The 22,003-nt window shown below is 35.8% G+C and overlaps 1 protein-coding gene across 1 annotated transcript; it reads left to right on the forward strand.

Moving 5' to 3' along the window:
- Positions 1-1,730: 1,730 nt before the first annotated feature.
- LOC107567799 (uncharacterized) lies at positions 1,731-21,509 on the forward strand. The gene is made up of 10 exons (XM_016253565.1): positions 1,731-1,819; positions 3,326-3,892; positions 8,320-8,392; positions 11,192-11,271; positions 13,494-13,509; positions 13,651-13,767; positions 14,731-14,880; positions 16,657-16,720; positions 18,424-18,544; positions 21,425-21,509. Exons 2-10 carry the CDS (start codon positions 3,335-3,337, stop codon positions 21,464-21,466), a joined length of 1,221 nt encoding a protein of 406 aa, XP_016109051.1. The 5' UTR covers positions 1,731-1,819; positions 3,326-3,334; the 3' UTR covers positions 21,467-21,509.
- The last annotated feature ends 494 nt before the right edge of the window (positions 21,510-22,003 follow it).

The raw sequence follows: 22,003 nt of genomic DNA on the forward strand, positions 1-22,003 counted from the left end.
GTTCAGTTGCTTTGTCACAATCTGTATTGTTAAAAGCGGTATATAAATAAAGGTGACTTGACTTGACTTGACATATATTACGCTATCTAATAATCTGATACCTTGACTGTACCATGGTAGTGGTGTAGTATTTTTTTGAAAGATTTTTTTGCAGTAAGCATAAAGCGAGGTTTTTTTTATCATTAGTGGTGTTTGCTTAAACAAGCATCACTATTATTATTGCTCATATGTACACTGTAAAAAAATCTGTAAAATTTACGGTAAAAAAACAGCAGCTGTGGTTGCCAGAATTTTACAGTAAAAGTGTACATTTTTTTAAATTGAGATTTATACATAATCTGAAAGCTGAATAAATAAGCTTTCCATTGATATATGGTTTGTTAGGATAGGACAATAATGGCTGAGATACAACTATTTGAAATCTGAGGGCGCAAAAAATCTAAATATTGAGAAAATTGCCTTTAAAGTTGTCCAAATAAAGTTCTTAGCTAAGCATATTACTAATCAAAAATTAGTTTTTGATATATTTACGGTAGGAAATTTTCTAAATATCTTCAAGGAACATAGTCTTTACTTAATATCCTAATGATTTTTGGCATAAAAGAAAAATCGATAAATTTGACCCATACAATGTATTGTTGGCTATTGCTACAAATACACCTGTGCTACCTATGAGTGGTTTTGTGGTCCAGGGTCACATTTTAGGTTTTACGGTTTTAAATTAAATTTACATTTAAATACCGTAATTTCATTAACTGATATAATGTTAATATACCAACCTATTGAAGTACTGAAATCTGTATTGTACCTTTGTAATACACTGATAACCATCAAAAGCAGGTGATGAGAAAGTTACATGATGAATCAAAGCCCATCACAAGCAGCTTTTTAATATGAACATATATAGGAGGTGCACAGTGTCATTCACACAAACACTAAACATCACCATGGTAACACACACGTAACTGAAATAATGTAATAAACATTAATTTAACAACATTAGCTGTAACATACAACCCTACTGTACAAAACTGATAAGAAAAAACTAAGAAGAAACAGTTATTTCAACAACAACAACAACAAAAAAAACATCAAATCTGAAATGTAACGCAGGGAATTCTGGGAATGTCAATTTACGGTTATTCACTGTAAATTATAGGTTCTTTTTCACTTCCAAAAATGGTATACTACCGTAAAATTACAATGTAATGTCCTATACAGTTTTTCACCATATATAGTAGGGGAAAAGTTGGAGCTTTTTGACTAGCAAGCAACTACCTAGCAACCACCCACTCATTAGCTTGTCAAACCACCCACAAAATCCATTGTGGCAGTGAGTTTTGCACTCTCCAAATATGTTCTAGTTTCCTTTTCCTTTAAAAAAACACTGAAAGAAAAGAAAATGCAAGTAGTACAAAGTATACAGTTTATCCAGATAATGCTTTTTCACTTTAGGTTATCTGTGTTAAACTGCAGACTCCTTTGTGACTACAAGACAAACGTTAAAGGCATCTCTAAGAGTAAACAAAACAATTCCAAGCCAACATGTCCAGGTTGAAAAAGGGGGTATTTACTGGCTGCGAGCAAACACACACACACTCACACACACTGACACACACATCTCTCTCCCAGTGAAAAATAAAAGTTGTTCTGTAAGTCTTTTGTTCCTTCAGACTAGCACACACATTTATAGTCATGGCTGAGAGGAGACGGCACCAGTGGCCCCTCTTCACACTGTGAGAGAAGGAGACATGGAAGGAAAGCTGGGATTGTCACAGAAGTCAAATTGTGTCGTCCTCTTCAGAGCCGTGTGACGCAGGTAAACTGCTCTGCTTACCGTGCATGCTGCCATGTCAGCTTGTTGAGTATTGGCTTTTTTAAGTGTGTTTGTGTAGGATTGTATTGACAAAGCAGTCTGAGCTCAATCAGGACGTCACTGTAAAAATCTATGAAACTATTTGCCAAAAGCAATAGAAAAATCTGAAAGCAGCTCAGAGAATGTATATTTTTAAGGTGTTTTGGTGTATTTTTTACTGAAAAAAGAGTGGATGTGCCTGTACGTTGACTTTATGAGAAAATGTAGCGTTCTTAAAGCGATAGTTCCCGAAAAATGAAAATTTGATGTTAATTTACTCACCTTCAGGCCATCCAAGGTATAGGTGCCTTTTTTTTCTTTAGTAAAACAGTAAAGAAGATTTTTAGCTGAGACCATGGTCCTTGATGATCTATAAAATGCAAGTCAACGGCTGCCCATTTTTGAGAATAAAAAAGCATATCAGGCAACAGAAAATAAATACCCGTGGCTCCTGATGATGCATTGAGGTCTTATGAAGCAAAACGATCGGTCTGTGCAAGAAACAAAACATTATTTACAAAATTATTTCCTATAATCCATAGTTTAGGTACACAGCCCAGAGTTATGTCCATTTTGCGTACAAATCATTCTTTTGAACCAGTTCTTTTAGTGAACTGAATGAACCAGTTCACCAAATTGGACTGAATCGTCCAATGGAAGTTCCTCAATCAAAACTCACTTTTAGACGTCTGACAGTCACTCTGACTCGAAATGCATCTGATCCTATGATGAATGAACTCATCCAGTGCTTCAGTTCCTCCAACAGCCACTGAACTGAGGAAACAGTTCAACTCGGACGAAGACCGATGAGCCGCTGATATGCGCATGTGTGAACCGAGCACTTTAATGAAGGGACCAAATGAGTATATAACTTCAAAAGGAATACATAAAACAACTCTCATATGACAAAATTTTTATGGTTGAATGAAAGTTTTTCTCTTGGTTTATGTAAAAACACTTTATATGCTTTGGACAAGTAAAACGTACACGTTTCATATCACTATTGGGTGCTTTAATAATATAATTGTGTATATGTTACATCATTGCATGATTACAAGCCAGTGAACCAATTTATTGACATGAACTGTCCAAAAGAATCAGTTTGTGGAAAATAATCGGATTTCCCCACTTGCCTGAGGCTCTGGATTACAGGTTATAATGTTGTAAATAATGTTCTCTTTTTTGCTCAGACCAATCGTTTCGCTTCCTAAGACCTCAAGATATCATCAGGATTAAATTTGTCTTTCTTGATAAGCTTTTTTATTCTCAAAAACGTGCAGCCACTGACTATTTATTTAACATATTTAATGAATCACCAAGGACCACGGTTTCAGATGAAAATCTTCTTTACTGTTCTACTGAAGACAATAAGTCACCTACATCTTGGCCTTAGGGTCAGTAAATGAACAGCAACATTTCCATTTTTGGGTGAACTATCCCTTTAAGATCCATTTTCAATGTCTTTCTCAGAGTTTTATTATGGAGGACGTGAAGCCTGAGGGCTGGCGGCAGCTACTTCAGCCCCATGGTGCAGCTGGCAAAAACAGCACAAGTCTCCTTCACAGGTCCTCATCATGGAGGAGGCCTGGGGAGCGGGGTTATTACGAGGGCCCCGCAGCGCAAGTGAATGAGCCCCCTCGCGGAGCTCGTCCGCTGAGCTGCATAGAGGGTGGCAGGATGGACAAATGGCTTCAGACACTGGAGAGACTCCAATCACGTCGGCTTCAGAATCAAATACCTCAGTTTGCGGACAGGACAGTATCAATGCCAGTTCTCCCGAATGAGACAGTGGGAAGTAACCCACTATGTCCTGATGTTTCCTCTCTGCGCAGGAGGAATCAGACCCCTAGCGTCTGTCCCAGTGTGTGTGAAAGCTCCTCGAGCAGCCTGGAGTCTGTTCACATTAAAGCTGCTCCTGCTGCAGAAAGAGCTCAGTTCTGCGCTCTCGCTCCAGTTCGCTTCGGCTGGCTGCCCATACAAAGACATGTGATACTGACGGACATCTCTGACAACCACCATGACAACAGTAGGTGCCAGGTAAGAAAGAATAACAGGAAAGGGAAGTGATGTCACAGCAGGAAGTTTATTTTCAGAGAACATTTTCAGATAAAAAAAAAGGGAAAAAATAGAAATTTTTAGATTTTTCTGTTGAATTTAAAGCATTTTTCAGTTTTATTTATTAAATTTTTGTTTTTATTTATGTATTGTACATTGATATATTTTTTTATTTATTTACTTAATAAATACTGTTAGAATTTTTCAGATAACTTTTCAGATTTTTCTAATGAATTTGAAGCATTTTTAAATTTGATTTATTTTCTTTATTTATCTATTGTACCTTTATATATATATATATATATATTCAGTGCATGCAGATCAACACAGAAATCTTAATTTGTCAAAAAAATTACATTTGATTGTGTAATACATGTTTCCTGTTATTTAAAATAGCTCAAACATTTCAGTGTTGTGTAATGATGTATTTTATAATTTTATAAAAATGTGTAGTTAGTACATTTAATATACATTAATACATAAAAAACTTTTATAATTTATATCTTATTATGAATAACGTAAAAAAAAAAAGTAGCATTACTTTTAAAACTAGCATTCCCTAGCACTACATTTTGTGGTCTGGTTTTCTGCAACTATACTGTAGTTTATCTAGTTTATTTCCAGTAGATGTCACTGTGACACTGTTGTTTCTTGTATCACACATGACACTTTGGCACCTGTTTTTCCTGATAAACTTTGACTGATTCTGTTTCTATGTGTTTAGCTGGGTGGCTGGAGAGTGGGGTGAATGCAGTAAGTCTTGTACAATTATATAATTTACAATTATAATTTACTTGTTACATTTATTATTATTATTATTATTATTTATATCATAGGACTTGTTTTCAGATAACTTTTACTTTTATTTTTTTATTTTAATTTGTATGATTTTTAATTATCTATTGTTTATATATATTTTTGTTTATTTCATTTTATTATTATTTTTATTTATTTATACCATAAGAGTTGTTTTCAGATAACTTTTTCACATTTTTCTAATGCATTTTAAACATTTGACATTTTTATGTATTTATTTATTTTATTGTTTTTTTATTTGTTGTTTATTGTTTTTATTTATTTATTTAAATTTTTATTTAATTGGCCTGATTTTGTATTAGCCTGAACTACCAAAAGACATCTTTGCACAAAATTCAATTCAAAATTCAAAATAACTTTCCGAGACTGGATGCCACTCGCCGAATTAGCCATGCAACATAATGAGGTCAAGTGAGAACAATGTACTACTGTACTAACATATTTATCATTAATGGTGCTTGCTAAGGCAATCATCACTGTGACTATTGCTCATATTTAAGGTTATTCCTTAAATCGTGTGTCTTGTTGGGAGAGATGTGCTGTTACTTCTTTAACCAATAACGGTGGCAGAAAATGTAACAGTCCAGATACATACTGCATTCTGTTTCCCGTACTTCAAATGTCAGTGTACACTGTCCAGTATGCAGTATTCTAATATTCAGTTCTGACAAAGAGAGTTTGAGTTATAAATTACTTTCTGAATGGTTTTAAAGTGTCCCTTGATAATGGCTTATCTGCTCTTTGGAGAGGAAAATTGTTCTTGCGTAGTAATCTGACTATCAGATATCCACTAAATCATTTAGATTCAGCTTTTATATTTTACATTTTAGAAAGCTGCAGTTTTTAAATGAAAATAAGATTTTCTGTGAGAGTTTCGTGAGACAGTTCCCCTGTATCATACAAATTGTACAGCTGAAAACTTTTTTTTTGCCCAGAAGTTCAGAGCGATTGAGTCATCCAGACTGGAGATAAAAGCTTTCAAAGTCCCAGACTTTCTGCCACCACTGAACCCCGCACAACAATCACTCTCACCTTTACTGGGAACAAACCCCGGAAATGAACAGCCGAGCTCTCAGACCTGATTTACCTTAGTGCCTACTGATGCCAGAAAGAGAGAGAGCAATAGAAATCTGAAAGGAGGGAAAGAGAGAAATCTCTGGATGACTGTCAAGTACGTGAACTTCAGTGGCTGTCTGGGTGCTGCGTGAAGTCGAGATAAAACCGCTCTGTCAGCAGGTGCTTGGATCTATTCTGAACAGATTTAGGAACGAATAGATCCAACTGCATCTGAGCCAACAACAGGATCACAACAGTGCTGTGGGACCCAGAGGATAGAAACAAATCCAATAGCATTTGTGAATCGCTCAAACCTTTCTATCTTTTCACTTCAGTCATTTTATGTTTAAAACCCTTGTGCGGTCTTCGGTCAATTTTGACCGGAGAATTTTATATTTAGAATTTTTAAAAATCGTAGTTTCACCTGAATGGTCTGAAACTTGGTGACTTTTATGGCACTTGGGATGGGAACACAAAAAAAATTGGACAAAAGTGGTCGTAAAAAAAATTAGTCACACTCATGGTCTTTTTGTGTGTACAATCTACAAATCCCCCACAATGCAGAAAAAAATTGTACAGCAATGAAGGGGTGAAACTCTAAAACATCTAGAGTGCAAAATCAACACACCAACTCACACACGCGCGGACACACACTTGTACACACACACACACCTATGAACTGGTGTGACTGTAACCCTGCAACTATGTAAAATAAAAACAATAATTCAACTACAGTGCAGTAAAAAAAGTGGACAGCAAGGAAGGGGTTACACTCTAAAACATCAAGAGTGTAAAACAGATACATCCACTCACACACACTTACTTACACACACTCACAGACACACACATACAGAATTATACATACTCAACTGAACTGGTATGGCTATAAACATATAGCGAAAATGAGTCAGAAGCCTGAAATAAGAGGTTAAAATCAGATCAGACCCAGAAGGATTAAACTCTGATAAAGCATTCCTGTTCATTTTTGTAAAATTTGTATAGAATTGAAATGCTTTCTGTGTGTTCAGGTTTGAATGTAGTAATAATAATGTAAAAACCTACACTTCAAATAAACATTTAAAACAACAAAAAATATAAACCTTGACACAGAGGAGTCCTTGAGAATGCCTTAATATACATTTACACCCACAACCTAATAAAAGTAAACAATTATGTATAAAAACAACTAGTGAATTCACAAGGCTCTCTATAGAGTCCTATACAGGAATCTAGTGGTTACACCATGAAATGACAGGTTTTTCTCATTTTTTTTGCTCTGACCAGGAGGTGCTATTCTGCCTTCAAAAATTGGATTTTAAAGTCCTAGTCTCTATTTTAATCTGAAATACTACATTAATTGAAAAATAATTTGTAAAAAGTAGGGGGAAAACAATTTCAATAGGAAAAATTTATCATAATTATTGCATGAATATTAATTAGCATTTTTTTTGCTCTGATCAGGAGGTGCTATTCTGCCTTCAAAAATTGGATTTTAAAGTCCTAGTCTCTATTTTAATCTGAAATACTACATTAATTGAAAAATAATTTGTAAAAAGTAGGGGAAAAAACAATTTCAATAGGAAAAATTTATCATAATTATTGCATGAATATTAATTAGTACCATAAAATTCTCTCAATATACAAAAGAAAAAAAATATTATTGAACAAAAATATATTAGATTGATTTTACTGAAGAAAAAAATTTTAAAGTCCTAGTCTCTATTTTAATCTGAAATACTACATTAATTGAAAAATAATTTGTAAAAAGTAGGGGGAAAACAATTTCAATAGGAAAAATTTATCATAATTATTGCATGAATATTAATTAGTACCATAAAATTCTCTCAATATACAAAAGAAAAAAAATATTATTGAACAAAAATATATTAGATTGATTTTACTGAAGAAAAAAAGTTACATTTCAGGTGTCCGGTCACTTTTGACCGTGAAGACCATGAGTGTGACTCCCAAATGAGGAGAGCACAAGGGTTTTAAGCTTAGTATTTGGACACTTAAAGGAATAGTTCATCCACAAATGATAATTTGCTGACAATGTACTCACCCTTTGGCCATCCAATATATAAATGAGTTTGTTTCCTCATCAGAACTGATGTGGAGATATGTAGTATTACATCACTTGTTCATCAATGGATGCTCTGCAGTGAATGGGTGCCGTCAGAATGAGAGTCCAAACAGCTGATAAAAACATCACAATAATCCACAAATAATCCACTGTAGACGGCACCCATTCACAGCCCATTGGTGAGTGAAATTTCTCCAAATCTGTTTCCATGAAGAAACAATCTAATCTACTTCTTGGATGGCTTTGAGAGTGATTATATTTTCAGCAAATGTTCATTTTTGGGTGAACTACTTTAAGTCAGACTTGAAATGCATATGAATGTCATTGCATTAGATCAGAAGATATCAAACCATGAAGCAGCACATGCTTTCAAATACTGCAGGATCTGTTATCTAATGAAATCACATTCATGTTATCTGTTTTTTATACAACTAAAGTCAGTGTGTTCTTTCAGCAGAAACTGAAGTCTCCCATCACTCCAGTGTTGCTCAGCACTCCTGCCAAACTTAATGGACCAAGACCAAATGGTGCGTATTGACTAAGATGGCATATGAAATTTCTGAATGAACAACTTGGCCGAGGACACCGGTGAATTATGTATGGGAGGTTTGAGCTTTACACACTGGTGGTATAAAATACCATCTTTATTAAATTCAGTGAATTGCTTCATGCAGAAATCTAAGTTGTGCATATCATTAATGTTTCTACAGTTGCACTACGAAAGATTTTTGGGGTAAAAAGTGAACAAAATGTACATTAAATAATCAGTGTTCTGTGATATTCTGTGGTAAGATATTAAGATATTAAGACATTCTTTTCAAGATTTGAGTTCTTCTTAAGTTTTGTCTTAAGAACTTTTTTTAGGTATACAAAATATTCTTAGTTTGAAAATAAGAAGAAAATGACAGTTAAGAAGAATTTTATTCTTCTATTTTGTGAATCTGGCCCTTTTATGCGCCAAGTTATTCTGCAAAAAAAAAAGACAGAGAAAGTGAGATATAATCTTCTGTTTCTTAATTAGTTGAATTTTTTTTATTGAGCTTCAGTATAAAACAACAACAACAACATACATCAGATTCTGATCTCTTCTTAGTTTGATGAAATGAAGTTATTTTACCTTACATAAAGAGTTTTGGAGTCAGAGCTGAGTGTTTGGACTTACTGGAAAGTTTTTGGAGTCAAAGTTAAGTTTTTGGAGTCTGGGATGAGTTTTCGTAGCCGTGCATATTGTTTAGAGCCAGGGACAGATTGTTTGGAGTCAAGGGAAGACTGTTTGGACTCAGAAACGGATGGTTTTGGTTCAGAAGCAGATTGGTTGGAGTCAGGGACAGAGCAGTATTAGGTTTTCAGTCTCATGCGGTGGTTCCCTCAGTGCCGTCATCCTCTCAGCGTTCCTGCTTCTCCTGCTGCTGCTGCTGGGATCTTTTCTCTGGGGTCTGTCAGCAGGTGACGAGCGTATAATGATGCTGCCGCAGCGTCACTGTAATCACAGCCGTGAGAGCAGGGCCGAGTCAAGGGGAAAGAGGAGGAGGAGGAGGAGGAGGAGGAGGAGGCAGCGATGCAGGAACGACGAGCACTTACTCCTCCACAAGTGTTTACAACAGAAATGTTTGGGAATTTCTCTCTCTTTTTTTCTTTTTTCTCACCAGCTCCAGATGGTGTGTGACTCTGAGAGGACATGAGCGCCATGCTGATCAATGTGTATGTGTGTGTGTGTGTGTGTGTGAGTGTGTGTGAAGGCCGTTCTTCGGTTGTAAACACAGAATGAGTGACTAAGGGTCAATGACAGACACTTGCTGCCTGTCGCTCTGGATCACACTGTGTTGCCAGATCACCTGTCTGTTGAATCCCAAAACAGTGGTGGAAAAGAGATGAATTCTGCTTTGATTCTGGAGCAAATTGCATGGTTTTAAAGGGAATTAAAGAAATGTGTTGGGAAAATCCCTTTTTTAGCCTCTCTTTTCATTTCCTAAAAGAAAAACAGGGATTTTATTTAGAACTTAGGTGACTAACTTTCCATTGCTCAACTTTGCAATTTTTCTGATACAAAATATTTGTTTGTAGGGTTGCACAAGCTGACCAAACAAATATGTGATAATATATCAATATAAAATAATAATAATAATAACTGTGAAATTATTATTGTTATAAATAGAAAATCATTAAAAATTATTATTGTAACATTTAACTGTAAAAATATCAATTAAATTATAATAATTGTATTGTGAAATAATATTTTTTTCTGATAGAAATGTTATTGACAAAAATGAAATAATAAAAAATATTAAATTCATATAATAAAGAAAATGAGATATTTCTATGTTAATATTTCACAGTAAAAAAAATTAGTATTTAATAAAAAATTGAGTATTTCAGATTATATAATAGTAATAATAACATTTATTAATTAAATTTTTTTTTATTTTTTTTATCATCAATCATGGTAAGCAGTATCACCATTTCTGTTCATTTTAATTAATCGAACAGCCCTTGATGTGTAATTGATGCTGTATTTATTTTATCATTCATATACTGCTACAAATGATTCAACTATCCTCAACCAATGGATTTGTTCGGGGGCGGGGCTATCTGCTGGTGGAGACTGCTCAGTATTGTTTGAAAACAGTCATTATTTTGCAGTTTTATATGGTGATGCTCATGAGACAGAATTTACACACTTCAGCTTTAATTTTGATCCAAACCAATTTGTTTCCACCGCGACTCTTAAATGACACGCCCTCAACTCGGAAAGCCAAAGCTTCCCAGAGTTTCCCACTGGTAATTACGGCTTTTTTTGTATTACGAATTGTATTGTGTGAATACATAAATACAGTACGACGCAGAAGCTGACACACAACACCTGAGCGGCTGTCAAGAGTGTGTGCCGCCCTGCCCCGCGAACCGGGAGCATGCTGGGAAAATAGCTGCCTGTCAGGTATTAGCTGCCAGAGTGAAGTGTGATTACTTGCCTAAAAAACCGACGACAAGAAATAGTTAGCTTGCCACCTTCGCTGTCAGAAGATGCTGTGACTGCATCTCCATGGAAACGCTGACGGAGCACAATCCATCACAGCCGTGTCTGTCAGATGGAGATCTCTCCATGACACCTGTAAGTGATGCAGGTTAAGTCGCTCTAAGCAGACCTCTGTTGACAGTGTAAACACACACAGCAGGAAGATCGGCCTTATTGTGACACAGGAGTGGCAGGAAACGCTGCTGGTTTGATATCATACGCAAAAAGAAACTCTTTAGTTGGCTTTATGTTCCATTTCTCAATGAAAAACGCGGAAATGCAACTCAAAGTGGACTTCTTTTTTTTTATCCAGACAGAGAAACTTCGAGGCCTGAACCTGTAGGCTTTACATACTGGAGGACACCTGAAAAAACACCATCCATCCTCCATCAGGTGAGAGACTAACACTAACACTGTTCTGAAAACACTAGTTTGCTTTATATAGGAACTAATGAACTGCACCAGAGTTTGTTATGTTTTGTTCTCAGCGTTTTAAAATCAGAAAATGTCATGCATTATGAGCCCAGTGCTTTAATTTGAAATATTTTTCACACTATTAAAATGGACTTTGGGTCTCTCGGCCACCAAACAGAGATGCCTGCTTGTTGTCCTACATACCATAAATACAGAATTTACCCAAAAGACACCGCTAACATAGATTTGTATGATGGTATGGTTCATAAAGCCTTGCTGCTCTTGATATAAACTTGTGACTCAAAAGCTCATGGTTTGATTAATGCCAGTGTATATTTACACTGAGTGCAAATAGCCAACCTTGTTGGCAAAAGCTATTTTTTTCTTTTTTTAACAAATGGAATTTATTCATTTTTTATCAATAATTTATTTTATTTTTAAATTATTATTCTTTTAAAAATGTTACACAATTTTTTAAACATTCTAAAATATAAAATGTTTTAAAGACATCCCTTAAGCTCATCAAGACTGCATTTATGTTCAGACTGTAATATTGTGAAATATTATTACAATTTAAAAGAACTGTTTTCTATGTGAATATATGTTAAAATGTAATTTATTCCTGAATTTTCAGCATCATTACTCCAGTCTTCAGTGTCGCATGATCTTTCAGAAATCATTCTGATATGCTACTTTGCTGCTCTAAAACATTTCTTATTATTAATATTGTTGAAAACGGATGTGCTGATTCATATTTTTGTGTAAGAACAGTATTTATTTGAAATAGAAATGTAATGCATATTTGCTGAACTAAAAATATAGTGTTGTAGAAACGTATTTAACACCGTTTATTACCATGTTTAAATCTATTGGATTTTCTTGAAAATCAGAGTCTGCAGATCCGGTCTGGGCCCAAGTTGCTTTTCTATGCGAGCATTTGGCAAGAACATAAGTGTATTACAAATCTCTGATCAAGTTTGTCTGCGCTGTGCTTCTGTTCCTCAGCAGTCTTTCATTTAGAAACCCTGTAAATGCTCTTTAAAAGCATCTTGTAATCAGTTATAATTCCAGATTACCTACACACAAACCAAGCTAAACTGAACACTGTACGGGCTGTTTCTATCAGATAAATGTGTTCTCTGAAAAAAATCTCTTTCTGTGTCTGTTTATTGTGCTGTTTATGGGATGTTTGCTCCAGGCAGCTTTTCTGCATCTCTTTTTGATTAACTTTGTTCCATTTTACTCCTCCAATGGGACATTGTGGGGCCGAAGAAAGAATAAACTGTTTTAGTATCTATAGAAATGCTCCTTCTTTTTCTAAAAACAATATAAAACCAAAACTGACATGTTCCTGGTGTCATATCAATTGGATTTATATGTATAAAATCAAGTTCTCTCCTCTAGTTTAAACATTCAGTTTTACACTCAAATATGAAATATTGCATAAGTAACATTGGTTATGAAAGCCATTCCATGGAGGTACAACAGCAAAGCGAAAGTACTTTGATAGTCAGTGTATACACCAGATAAGAAAAAATAATATTTTTATTCAAAAAAATACTTCTTAAAGAAGTTAAGTTAAAAAATGACATTAAGAAGAATTTTATTCATAAGAATGTTTCGCGAATTTAGAATTAGAAAGTGAGACAATCTTCTGTTTCTCAGTTTATTTATAAATTAATTTAAATTAAGTTATTTTGACATTTATTTTAACTTTATTTATTTATTGTGTTTCAGTATAAAATACAAAACATACTGTTTGTAGTTTGATTAAATTAAGTTTTTAGAGTCAGGACAGTGAATTAGAGGAAAAGTGTTTGATACCAGATTTTATTCTGTCTTTTTACCATTTTCTCCTCCAATAGGATGTTGTGGGGCTGAAGAAAGAATAAACTGTTTCCATAGCTCTAGAAATGCTAATGCTCTCCTTATTTTAAAGACAACATGAACTCAAATTGTTCAAAATATTCTTTCTTAATGCATGCTTCTGGGCTCATAACAGTTGGATTTAACCAGATAAGGTAGTAGCATTATTTTTCTCTAGTTTAAACATCCAGTTTTACACTCAAATATTGTATATTTCAGAAGTTAAACTGGTTATGAATGCCATTCCATGAAAGGCACCATGGTACTTTGACATACAGTATATACTGTGGTACTGTTTTTTATGTTCATACGCACAAGCATCTGTATTTTGTAAGTTCGGGCTCCATGAAAGTAAGGCAAGATTAAAACTCTCCTGTGATTCTCATAATTGAATAAAAAAGTGCCTTGAATTCCAACTTAACCGAATTGCCCCCAAAACTGATACGGTTGCTATGTGAGACTCTGGATGATGCACAGTCTCTTTGTTCTCAGATAACTCGGCTGATTTGAGCGCATGCGTCGTCCTGGCCCTGAACACCGCTGCGGTTATCGCCAACATAAATCTGCAGGCCCAGCAGAGAAGAACTACATCCCACACAGCAACAGCAGGTACACCTGATCTCTAATGACCTTTGGCTTCCTCAGACACAAACTTCACTTGAAACACACTGACATTTAGCAGGATGAGGGGATGTTATATAGACAGCAGAGAGACATTGAGGTCTTTACACTCTGGTCATGGTGGAATTAGTGCATCTCACACAGTTGGAGTTTTTCTCCTAGTGAAACCTAGTGAGCTGTTGGTTCATTTTTTTCCCAAGAGAAAGTTTTGAGAAGTTTTTTGAGAAATAAATAAATAAATTAAAAAAAAAAGTTTTCTAGGTGTTAATCTCCCTTTCCTTGCAACATACAATTTGTAATTATTTAAAATTAATACAATAATTTTATAAATAAATTTCTATTTAATAATACAAAATCCATATAGTATTTTAATAATGTATTTTTTACTTTAGTAAAAATGTGAATTTCATTTTTTCCCAGGAGAAAGTTTTTGCTCATCCATCTTAAACTGAGATCTGTGTATTGGATGGATGGATGGATAGATAGATAGATAGATAGATAGATAGATAGATAGATAAAAAAAAGATAGATAGATAGATAGATAGATAGATAGATAGATAGATAGATAGACAGACAATAATTCTAGGATTTAATCTCTCTTTCCTTGCAACATACAATTTGTATTTTTTTTATTATTATCCACATAATCTTTTTTTATTTTTTTGCTTTTGTAAAATTTGTATTTTATTTATTTATTTGGTTTTATAGAGGAGAATATTTTTGCTTGTAGAAAATACATTTTAAACTGGTAATCCAGCTAATGACTATTTTAGACCAGCTAGAAATCAGCTATCATGATCCAAACACAGCTGTTATAGTGTCTAGCAGAAATAATTAATAATAATAACAGATAATAAATGCCAAAGATATCAGAGATTTTACAGATTTGTGACTTTAATGCACCTTTGAACATCTTGATTTTGGACTTTGAACTTTAATGAAACTTTTTAATGAAAGTGTGTGCTCTGTGTGTGCAGGAGGCTTTAGCGATCAGACGGCCTGATTTCATCCAGCGCTCACAGGCCAGAGTTCGAGCCCTGGAGAGGAGGTCGCAGGAGAGGCAGAACTCCCACAGCTCACCGCAGACACTCGAGAGCAGAGGTGTGCGGCACACGCTATCAGCATCAAGACATTCATACACGTTCAGATGCAGTCGAAATGAACAACACTTTCATGTCCTCAATATTCAGACAGACTCTGTTTATCAAATCAGCATCTGAAATGAGAGCAGGGATTGTTCAGAACACTGGAGAGAATATCAGTGGCTGTTAAAAGGCAGGAAATATCGCCCCCGTCTGAATACAGTTAAAACTGCATCACTAACATTACTTGCTTTAGGTCAGGGGTGGCGAACTCCGGTCCTGGAGAGCCGCAGCCCTGCAAAGTTCAGCTCCAACCCTAATTAAAACTCACCTGCCTGTAGCTTCCTAGTAACCGTTCAGACCTTGATTAGCTTGTTCAGGTGTGTTTGATTAGGGTTGAAGCAAAACTCTGCAGGGCTGCGGCTCTCCAGGACCGACGTTCGCCGCCCCTGCTTTAGGTGTTTTAGCAATATTATAAAAGGCATTACTGACTCTGAATTCATTTTATGAGTCATGTCTTAAGATGTTGTAAAATTATTATTATTATTATTATTGCAAACAAAAAGATAGTAGTGTTTTTTTTCCCTCAGCATTACACTGACCAGTAAATGGTTCAAACAGGCTAAGTACAGTCATTTGCTAAGTTAAATGAATTAGCATTTTAAACAAATCGGTTGATTTAAGGATTCAACTCACTCATTAAGACAGTCACTTGCTGCCACCTACTTTCATATTTTAAAAAGTAGCTCATTATTTCATTTTTGCAATCATTTAATATTTCGACATTAAAATGTTGTATTTAAACTTAACATAACTTATGCAAAATCCATCTATGGATTTTGTTTATAGGGATTTCATTTGATTGTTAATAGCCAACATGTTTTTTTTATTCAGATTGATTTTATTAAATTTAAGAATCTGACATAAATGGACACAGATATGACAATACATTTTCATAATAATACATCTCTTTGGTTTTTTCTGCTCAGTGTTATTTCAGGGTTTTGATATCTCAACTGAGAGATCACATCCTGTTTATTGTATTATAGTGACTATTTAATATCACATGTAAACTTTGACTAGGCTAGACATGTTGCCTATTAATTGTATACAATATATGAACCTGAAAGCATATTTAAATTTTTGTGTATTTTGTGTTACTCCATAATAATGTTCTAGTTGAGGGCATTTGTAGTATAGGTATGGGGCCCAAACATAACCTCAAGCCCAGGGGCCCCCGGCCCCGTAAGTCCTGACCTGATCAAACCTGACCAGTAGAAATCAGTTTGAGAACAGAAAACCACATTAGGCTGGTTTAAGGGTTCTTAATTGTGATGAAATCACTGTATAACACATGGCCTCTTATTGTTTAATGTAGCACACATACAGAATCTGAATGGCTGTAAACATGGACAGCTGAATGCATAATCAAATTAGACAAAATATTACATAAACATGCAAAGGTATGTGTATAGCTTAAATAACAGCTGTTGGAAATCTGTGGCGTTTTTTGCATCCATAAATTCAATGTGGGCCTGATTATTCCTGTATTTCACTGCAGAGGACATATTGTAAACAGAAGGCTTGCTTCTTGTAATTTTTCAAAATGAGACTTGATTGTAGATTAATATTAAATGAGTGCACCACTTTATTCTGATTTTGGGGATCCATAACAAGTTGATGTTTGACCAACATTTAATCATAGATTCCACAGTTTCTTCAGTATAATTTTGTCATTAAATGAGTGTTTACCTATGCAGAAACCCCATTTATTGTGTGTATGTTTGTTCTGCAGAAAGCCTTGTGAAATCCAAAGACAGAAGCATCATGGGAAAGAGTTTACAGCTGCGGTCCAGGAAGTAAAGACCATGCCAGTTCCGGTTTTGAGAAACACCTTTCCTGCTTTATTTGTCTTTCAGACACACACACACACACACACACACACACACACACACACACAGGTGTATCAGTGCTATTTGTATTGAAGGTGTTGTGTGTGTCTGTGCGGCCGCAGGGTTTTGCTGCCCTGATTGTGCTTTTCACAGCTTGTTTGTTTTGCTGCCGCTGAATGAAACCTCATCCGATTAGATCTGGTCTCACTGTGCTTCCGAATTAAAGCTCCCTGATGCACGGCTGGATGGATTCTGCACGAATGAGTGCCCGTGTTCAGAAGTTTGATTTAAGCCGCCGATGTGGTGTATGACTGAATAAGCCGGTTATGTCAGATAACGGTGTAAATATTCAATGTTTGTTTCTTAATTCTGACTCTGATGTGTTCTGATCTCACAAAAGATCAATAGAAATATGATACATTGTTTTTCTTTTAATGAAACCTTTGCTTCTTCTGTCTTAAAAATCTTTTTTTAAATTAAAGTTTATAGAAAGAGAGACCAGACTATCAGAGAGACTCAAATGTGGATTTTATTTGTATTACGAGTAAGAAAATACCAGTAGTAATCACCCAACATACCCTTGAAATCACCCAGAAGACCCCAAAAACACTCTGAAAATCACTCAAAACACCATAGCAACCACCCAGAACACCCCAAAAACATTCTGAAAACCACTCAAAACACCGTAGCAACCACACAGAACACCCCATCAACACACAGAAGACCCCAAAAACATTCTGAAAACCACTCAAAACACCATAACAACCACACACAACACACCAACAACAACCTAGCAACACCCTGAAGACCTAAGAAATATTCTGAAACCACTTGAAACACCCTAGCAACCGACCAGAACACCCCAACAACACCCTAGCAACATCCAGAGGACCTCAAAAATCACTAAAAACGCCCTAGCAACCATACAGAACATCCCAGCAACACCCAGAACACCCCAAAAACATTCTGAACATCACCTTGAAACACCCTAGCAACCACCCAGAAGATCCCAAAACATTCTGAAAAACACTCGAAACACCCTAGCAACCACACAGAACACCCCAACAACACCCTAACAACACCCAGAAGACCTTAAAAAATATTCTGAAACCACTCAAAACACCCTAGCAACCAAACAGCCCACCCCAACAACACCCAGAGGACCTCAAACATATTCTGAAAACCACTAAAAATGCCCTAGCAACCATACAGAACACCCCTACAACACCCTAGCAACACCCCAAAAAACATTCTGAACATAACTTGAAACACCCTAGCAACCATCCAGAACACCCCTACAACACCCTAGCAACCACGCAGAACACCCTAGCAACCACCCAGAAGACCCCAAAACATTCTGAAAAACACTCGAAACACCCTAGCAACCACACTGAACATCCCAACAACACTCAGAGGACCTCAAAAATATTCTGAAAACCACTCGAAACACCCAAGCAACCAACCAGAACACCCCAAAACATTCTGAAAATCACTTGAAATACCCTAGCAACCACCAGAACACCCTGGCCTCATTGCAGTGACTTTTGTATGCACAGGTGCCACTTTCTTCTGCAACACTGTCTTTTCCGTTCCATTTGCTCTGTGTCAGTGCTCATATATAAACTGCAGCTAGTATGTCACGCATGCTAACTATGAGCTTTGGTTGACAGGAGTTATAACCAGCTGCCTGAGGTGAAGAAGAGGAGAGAGGAAGAAAAGAGGAAAACAGAAGAGGAGAAAAGAAAACTGGCATCTCGGACAAACAGGCTGCGGGCAGAGCTCTTTAAAAAGGTAGACGTATTGTTTGCAGATGTGTAGGACTGATCTGAGAGCAGCTTAGAAGGCTGATCTCGGATCAGTAATCTTTACAGCACAGGTGGGAGGGATTGAAGTTTTGAGTCGCCGTTACCTGGTTCAACGAATTAGATTAATTCTCAGCATTAATCCTGAAAGTGAAGCTTTTCCAATACGCCGTCGCAAGGTGTGCGTTTATCTTAAGAACATCCCCCTAATTCAATCGGACCCGAGGAGGACGCCTTCTCTAAGCCCGTTCCGCCCCGTAAGCAGTAGGAATTGATTTTGGCCAATGTATTTTGTTCCTAAACACCTCTTACTCGCTCTAAATATAGACTAGTCCCTGACGCAGAGAGTGATATTCAACACATTTCCTGTCAGAAAACACATTTCTAGGCCTGTCTTCACATTCACACATCACACTGACTGGTAACAATCAGCTCGGCTCAGAATGATGCTATTGATTGGCAGCTTTTGACCAGCATTTGTTTATGTTATTATTTGCCGTGTCAAGCATCACTATTATTGCTGTTCATACTTAGTGAGATGAATAAATCCTTACACAATGTCCAAACCTGCTGCACACAGTCAATCACAATATATATATATATACATACATACGTACATGCATATACAAATATATATATATATATATAGAGAGAGAGAGAGAGAGAGAGAGAGAGAGAGATTTTAACCCAGTGAGATTTAGCAATGGGTGGGGCTACAAAGTGATGTCACAGCAATGTTATTTTAGTATTACTTATATACTATTATAGTTCTTATTAACATTTTGAATTTGCCTTTTTTAAATTTTAGTTTTCATCTTTAGTAATTATGTGCTTTTGTTATGTGCTTTCAAATAATACAAATATGTAATTTATTTGAATGTTTTTAAATTTTAAAAAATAGGTAATAACTTATTTTTATTTCAGTTTTAGTTGTATTTCAGTTTTGATTCATTTGTAATAAAAAGTTGGTCTGTTAAGTGCATCACAATAATCCACACCACTCCAGTGCATCAATTAACATCTTGAGAAGTGAAAAGCATGTTTGTAAGAAACAAATCTATCAAGATGTTTTTAAAGGGGTCATATGATGCAGCTAAAAAGAACATTATTTTATGTATTTGGTGTAATGAAATGTGTTTATGCGGTTTAAGGTTAAAAAAACACACTGATTGGCCAGCTATCAAGTGCGTTGTGATTGGCCGAATACCTCAAGCGTGAGACGGAAATGTTACGTCCCTCACCATACTGTGATGTCCGGCCGGAGCGATGAGACAAAAACATTAAAACCCATTATAAACGAGGCATTTGTTGCATCCAGTGGGGACATAATTACTGATTATAATGACTTATACTGTCTTTTTTTACCGTTGCATTGCATCGCGCCACATAAACATAAAACCATGACTGCATTTGTGATCGAAGAAATGACAAACAAGCGCTACTCTACACTGCTCAAAACTCGCGTTTGAATCATCAGTGGCAAATCCTTTAAATATAAAAACGTACTTACAGTCTGTGAGTCAGAACAGCCGGCATTGTAGTCTACTCTCCCAGGATCAGGAAACAGTCCTCCATAAAATGTGCTGCACACATCTGAATATTTGGGTTGAACTGTTCTGGAACAGTGCTGTAAATACAACTTAACCACTGATTTCTAGTTGTGTCCTCTTTTGGAAGACCAACCAAAGTAGTTTTGCTTTCACAACGAAACACACAGAACACAAACACACAGCGTCTTCACGACATGGCAGCGGCAGCAACAATACTACAGCGAGAATAAAAGTTACGCCTTCTTTCTTTGCGTGAACATTTGGGCGGCGTTATGCAAATCTTCCCACATCGTGACGTAGATATGTGGGGGTGTGTTAGAACGAGACGTTTTAGGTAGGTGTGGTTAACTCTTAACTTTTATAAAGAATATCTCTTTGGATTTGAGACTTGAGTCTTTGCAGCTTTACAGATCTTCTTTATGCACCAAGAGCTTGTAACACTCCAAAGAGAAAGGAAAAATTTAAATCACATCATATGACCCCTTTAACTTCAAACCGTTGCTTCCAGCTAAATACGAGTCCATAATCCATAATAACACTTCCTCCAGTGAAAAGTCAATCCCCTGTTGTAAAGCTGTTTTTGGCTTGTAAACAGTGCTTGATCTGTGCAGATTTCTGTCCTGATTCAGACCCGATGACTTTTCCACTGGAGAAAGCAATATTAAAGATAGATGACTCATATTTTAGCCGGAAGCAACAGTTTGAAATTAAAAACGTCTTAATGACGGATTTGTTTATTACAAACATGCATACTTTGGCTTCATTCAATTGATGGACTGGAGTGGTGTGGATTACTTGTGGATTATTGTGATGTTTTTATCAGCTGTTTGGACTCTCATTCTGACGGCACCCATTCACTGCAGAGCATCCACTGGTAAGCAAGTGATGAAATGCTGAATTTTTCCAAATCTGATGAAGAAACAAACACATCTACATCTTGGATGACCTGAGGGTGTGGACATTTTCAGCAAATTTTCATTTTTGAGTAAACTATTCCTTTAACACATGTTACAGAAGGGAAAGTCTTGGTGAGGAATAGAGAAATTTTTTGCAAACTGAACCTTTCAACACTCATGAGAAACAGTAGATGCTATAACAGTAGATGCTACAATTCCTTAAAACTACAATGATTGCTTTTTTATGCAGCATTTGTTCTTTAAAGCACCCTATGGGATAAAAGAAATCACCCAGACATCTAGTATTAATTATGATCTGTTTCGACAAAAACATTTGGTGTGTCCAACTCTTGCTGACCACAAATGATGGACGTTTGGAATAAAACTGACCAAAGGCTTTTTATTTATTCATTTATTTTGCAGAAACTTCTGGAACAGATTTTGCAGAGGGGAGGAAATCACTGACACTGCCTTGGACTCGTGTTTCTTCTCACTCCACAGTTCTCATGCCGGCCCTTGAAAAATATGACATGACATTAGTTATAAATGTTATGGAATAGTTCCTTCCAGAACGAATGTGCCTCAAACATGGACTGCAGCCTCATTTCTGTGGCTCTGGATTACATCTTCTCTCTCTATATACATACATTACTGGTTAAAAATGTGGAATAATTAAGGTTTTTAATGCTACATCTCTTTTGTTCAGCTAGGCTGCATTTATTTGCTCAAAAATACAGTAAAAACAGTAAAAATGTTGAAATATTATCACAATTTAAAATAACTGTTTTCCATTTGAATATATTTTAACATGTAATTTATTCCTGTGATACAAAGCTGAATTTTCAGCATCATTACTGCAGTCTTCAGAGTCACATGATCCTTCAGAAATCATTCTAATATGCCGATTTGCTGCTCAAGAAACATTTATGATTATTATCCATGTTGAAAACAGTGTTTAATGCTTCATATTTTATAGAAGCATTTTTCAGTCCTACAGATTCT

Source organism: Sinocyclocheilus grahami, unplaced genomic scaffold (assembly GCF_001515645.1).
Source record: "Sinocyclocheilus grahami isolate Dianchi unplaced genomic scaffold, SAMN03320097.WGS_v1.1 scaffold1189.1, whole genome shotgun sequence".
Lineage (NCBI taxonomy): Eukaryota > Metazoa > Chordata > Actinopteri > Cypriniformes > Cyprinidae > Sinocyclocheilus > Sinocyclocheilus grahami.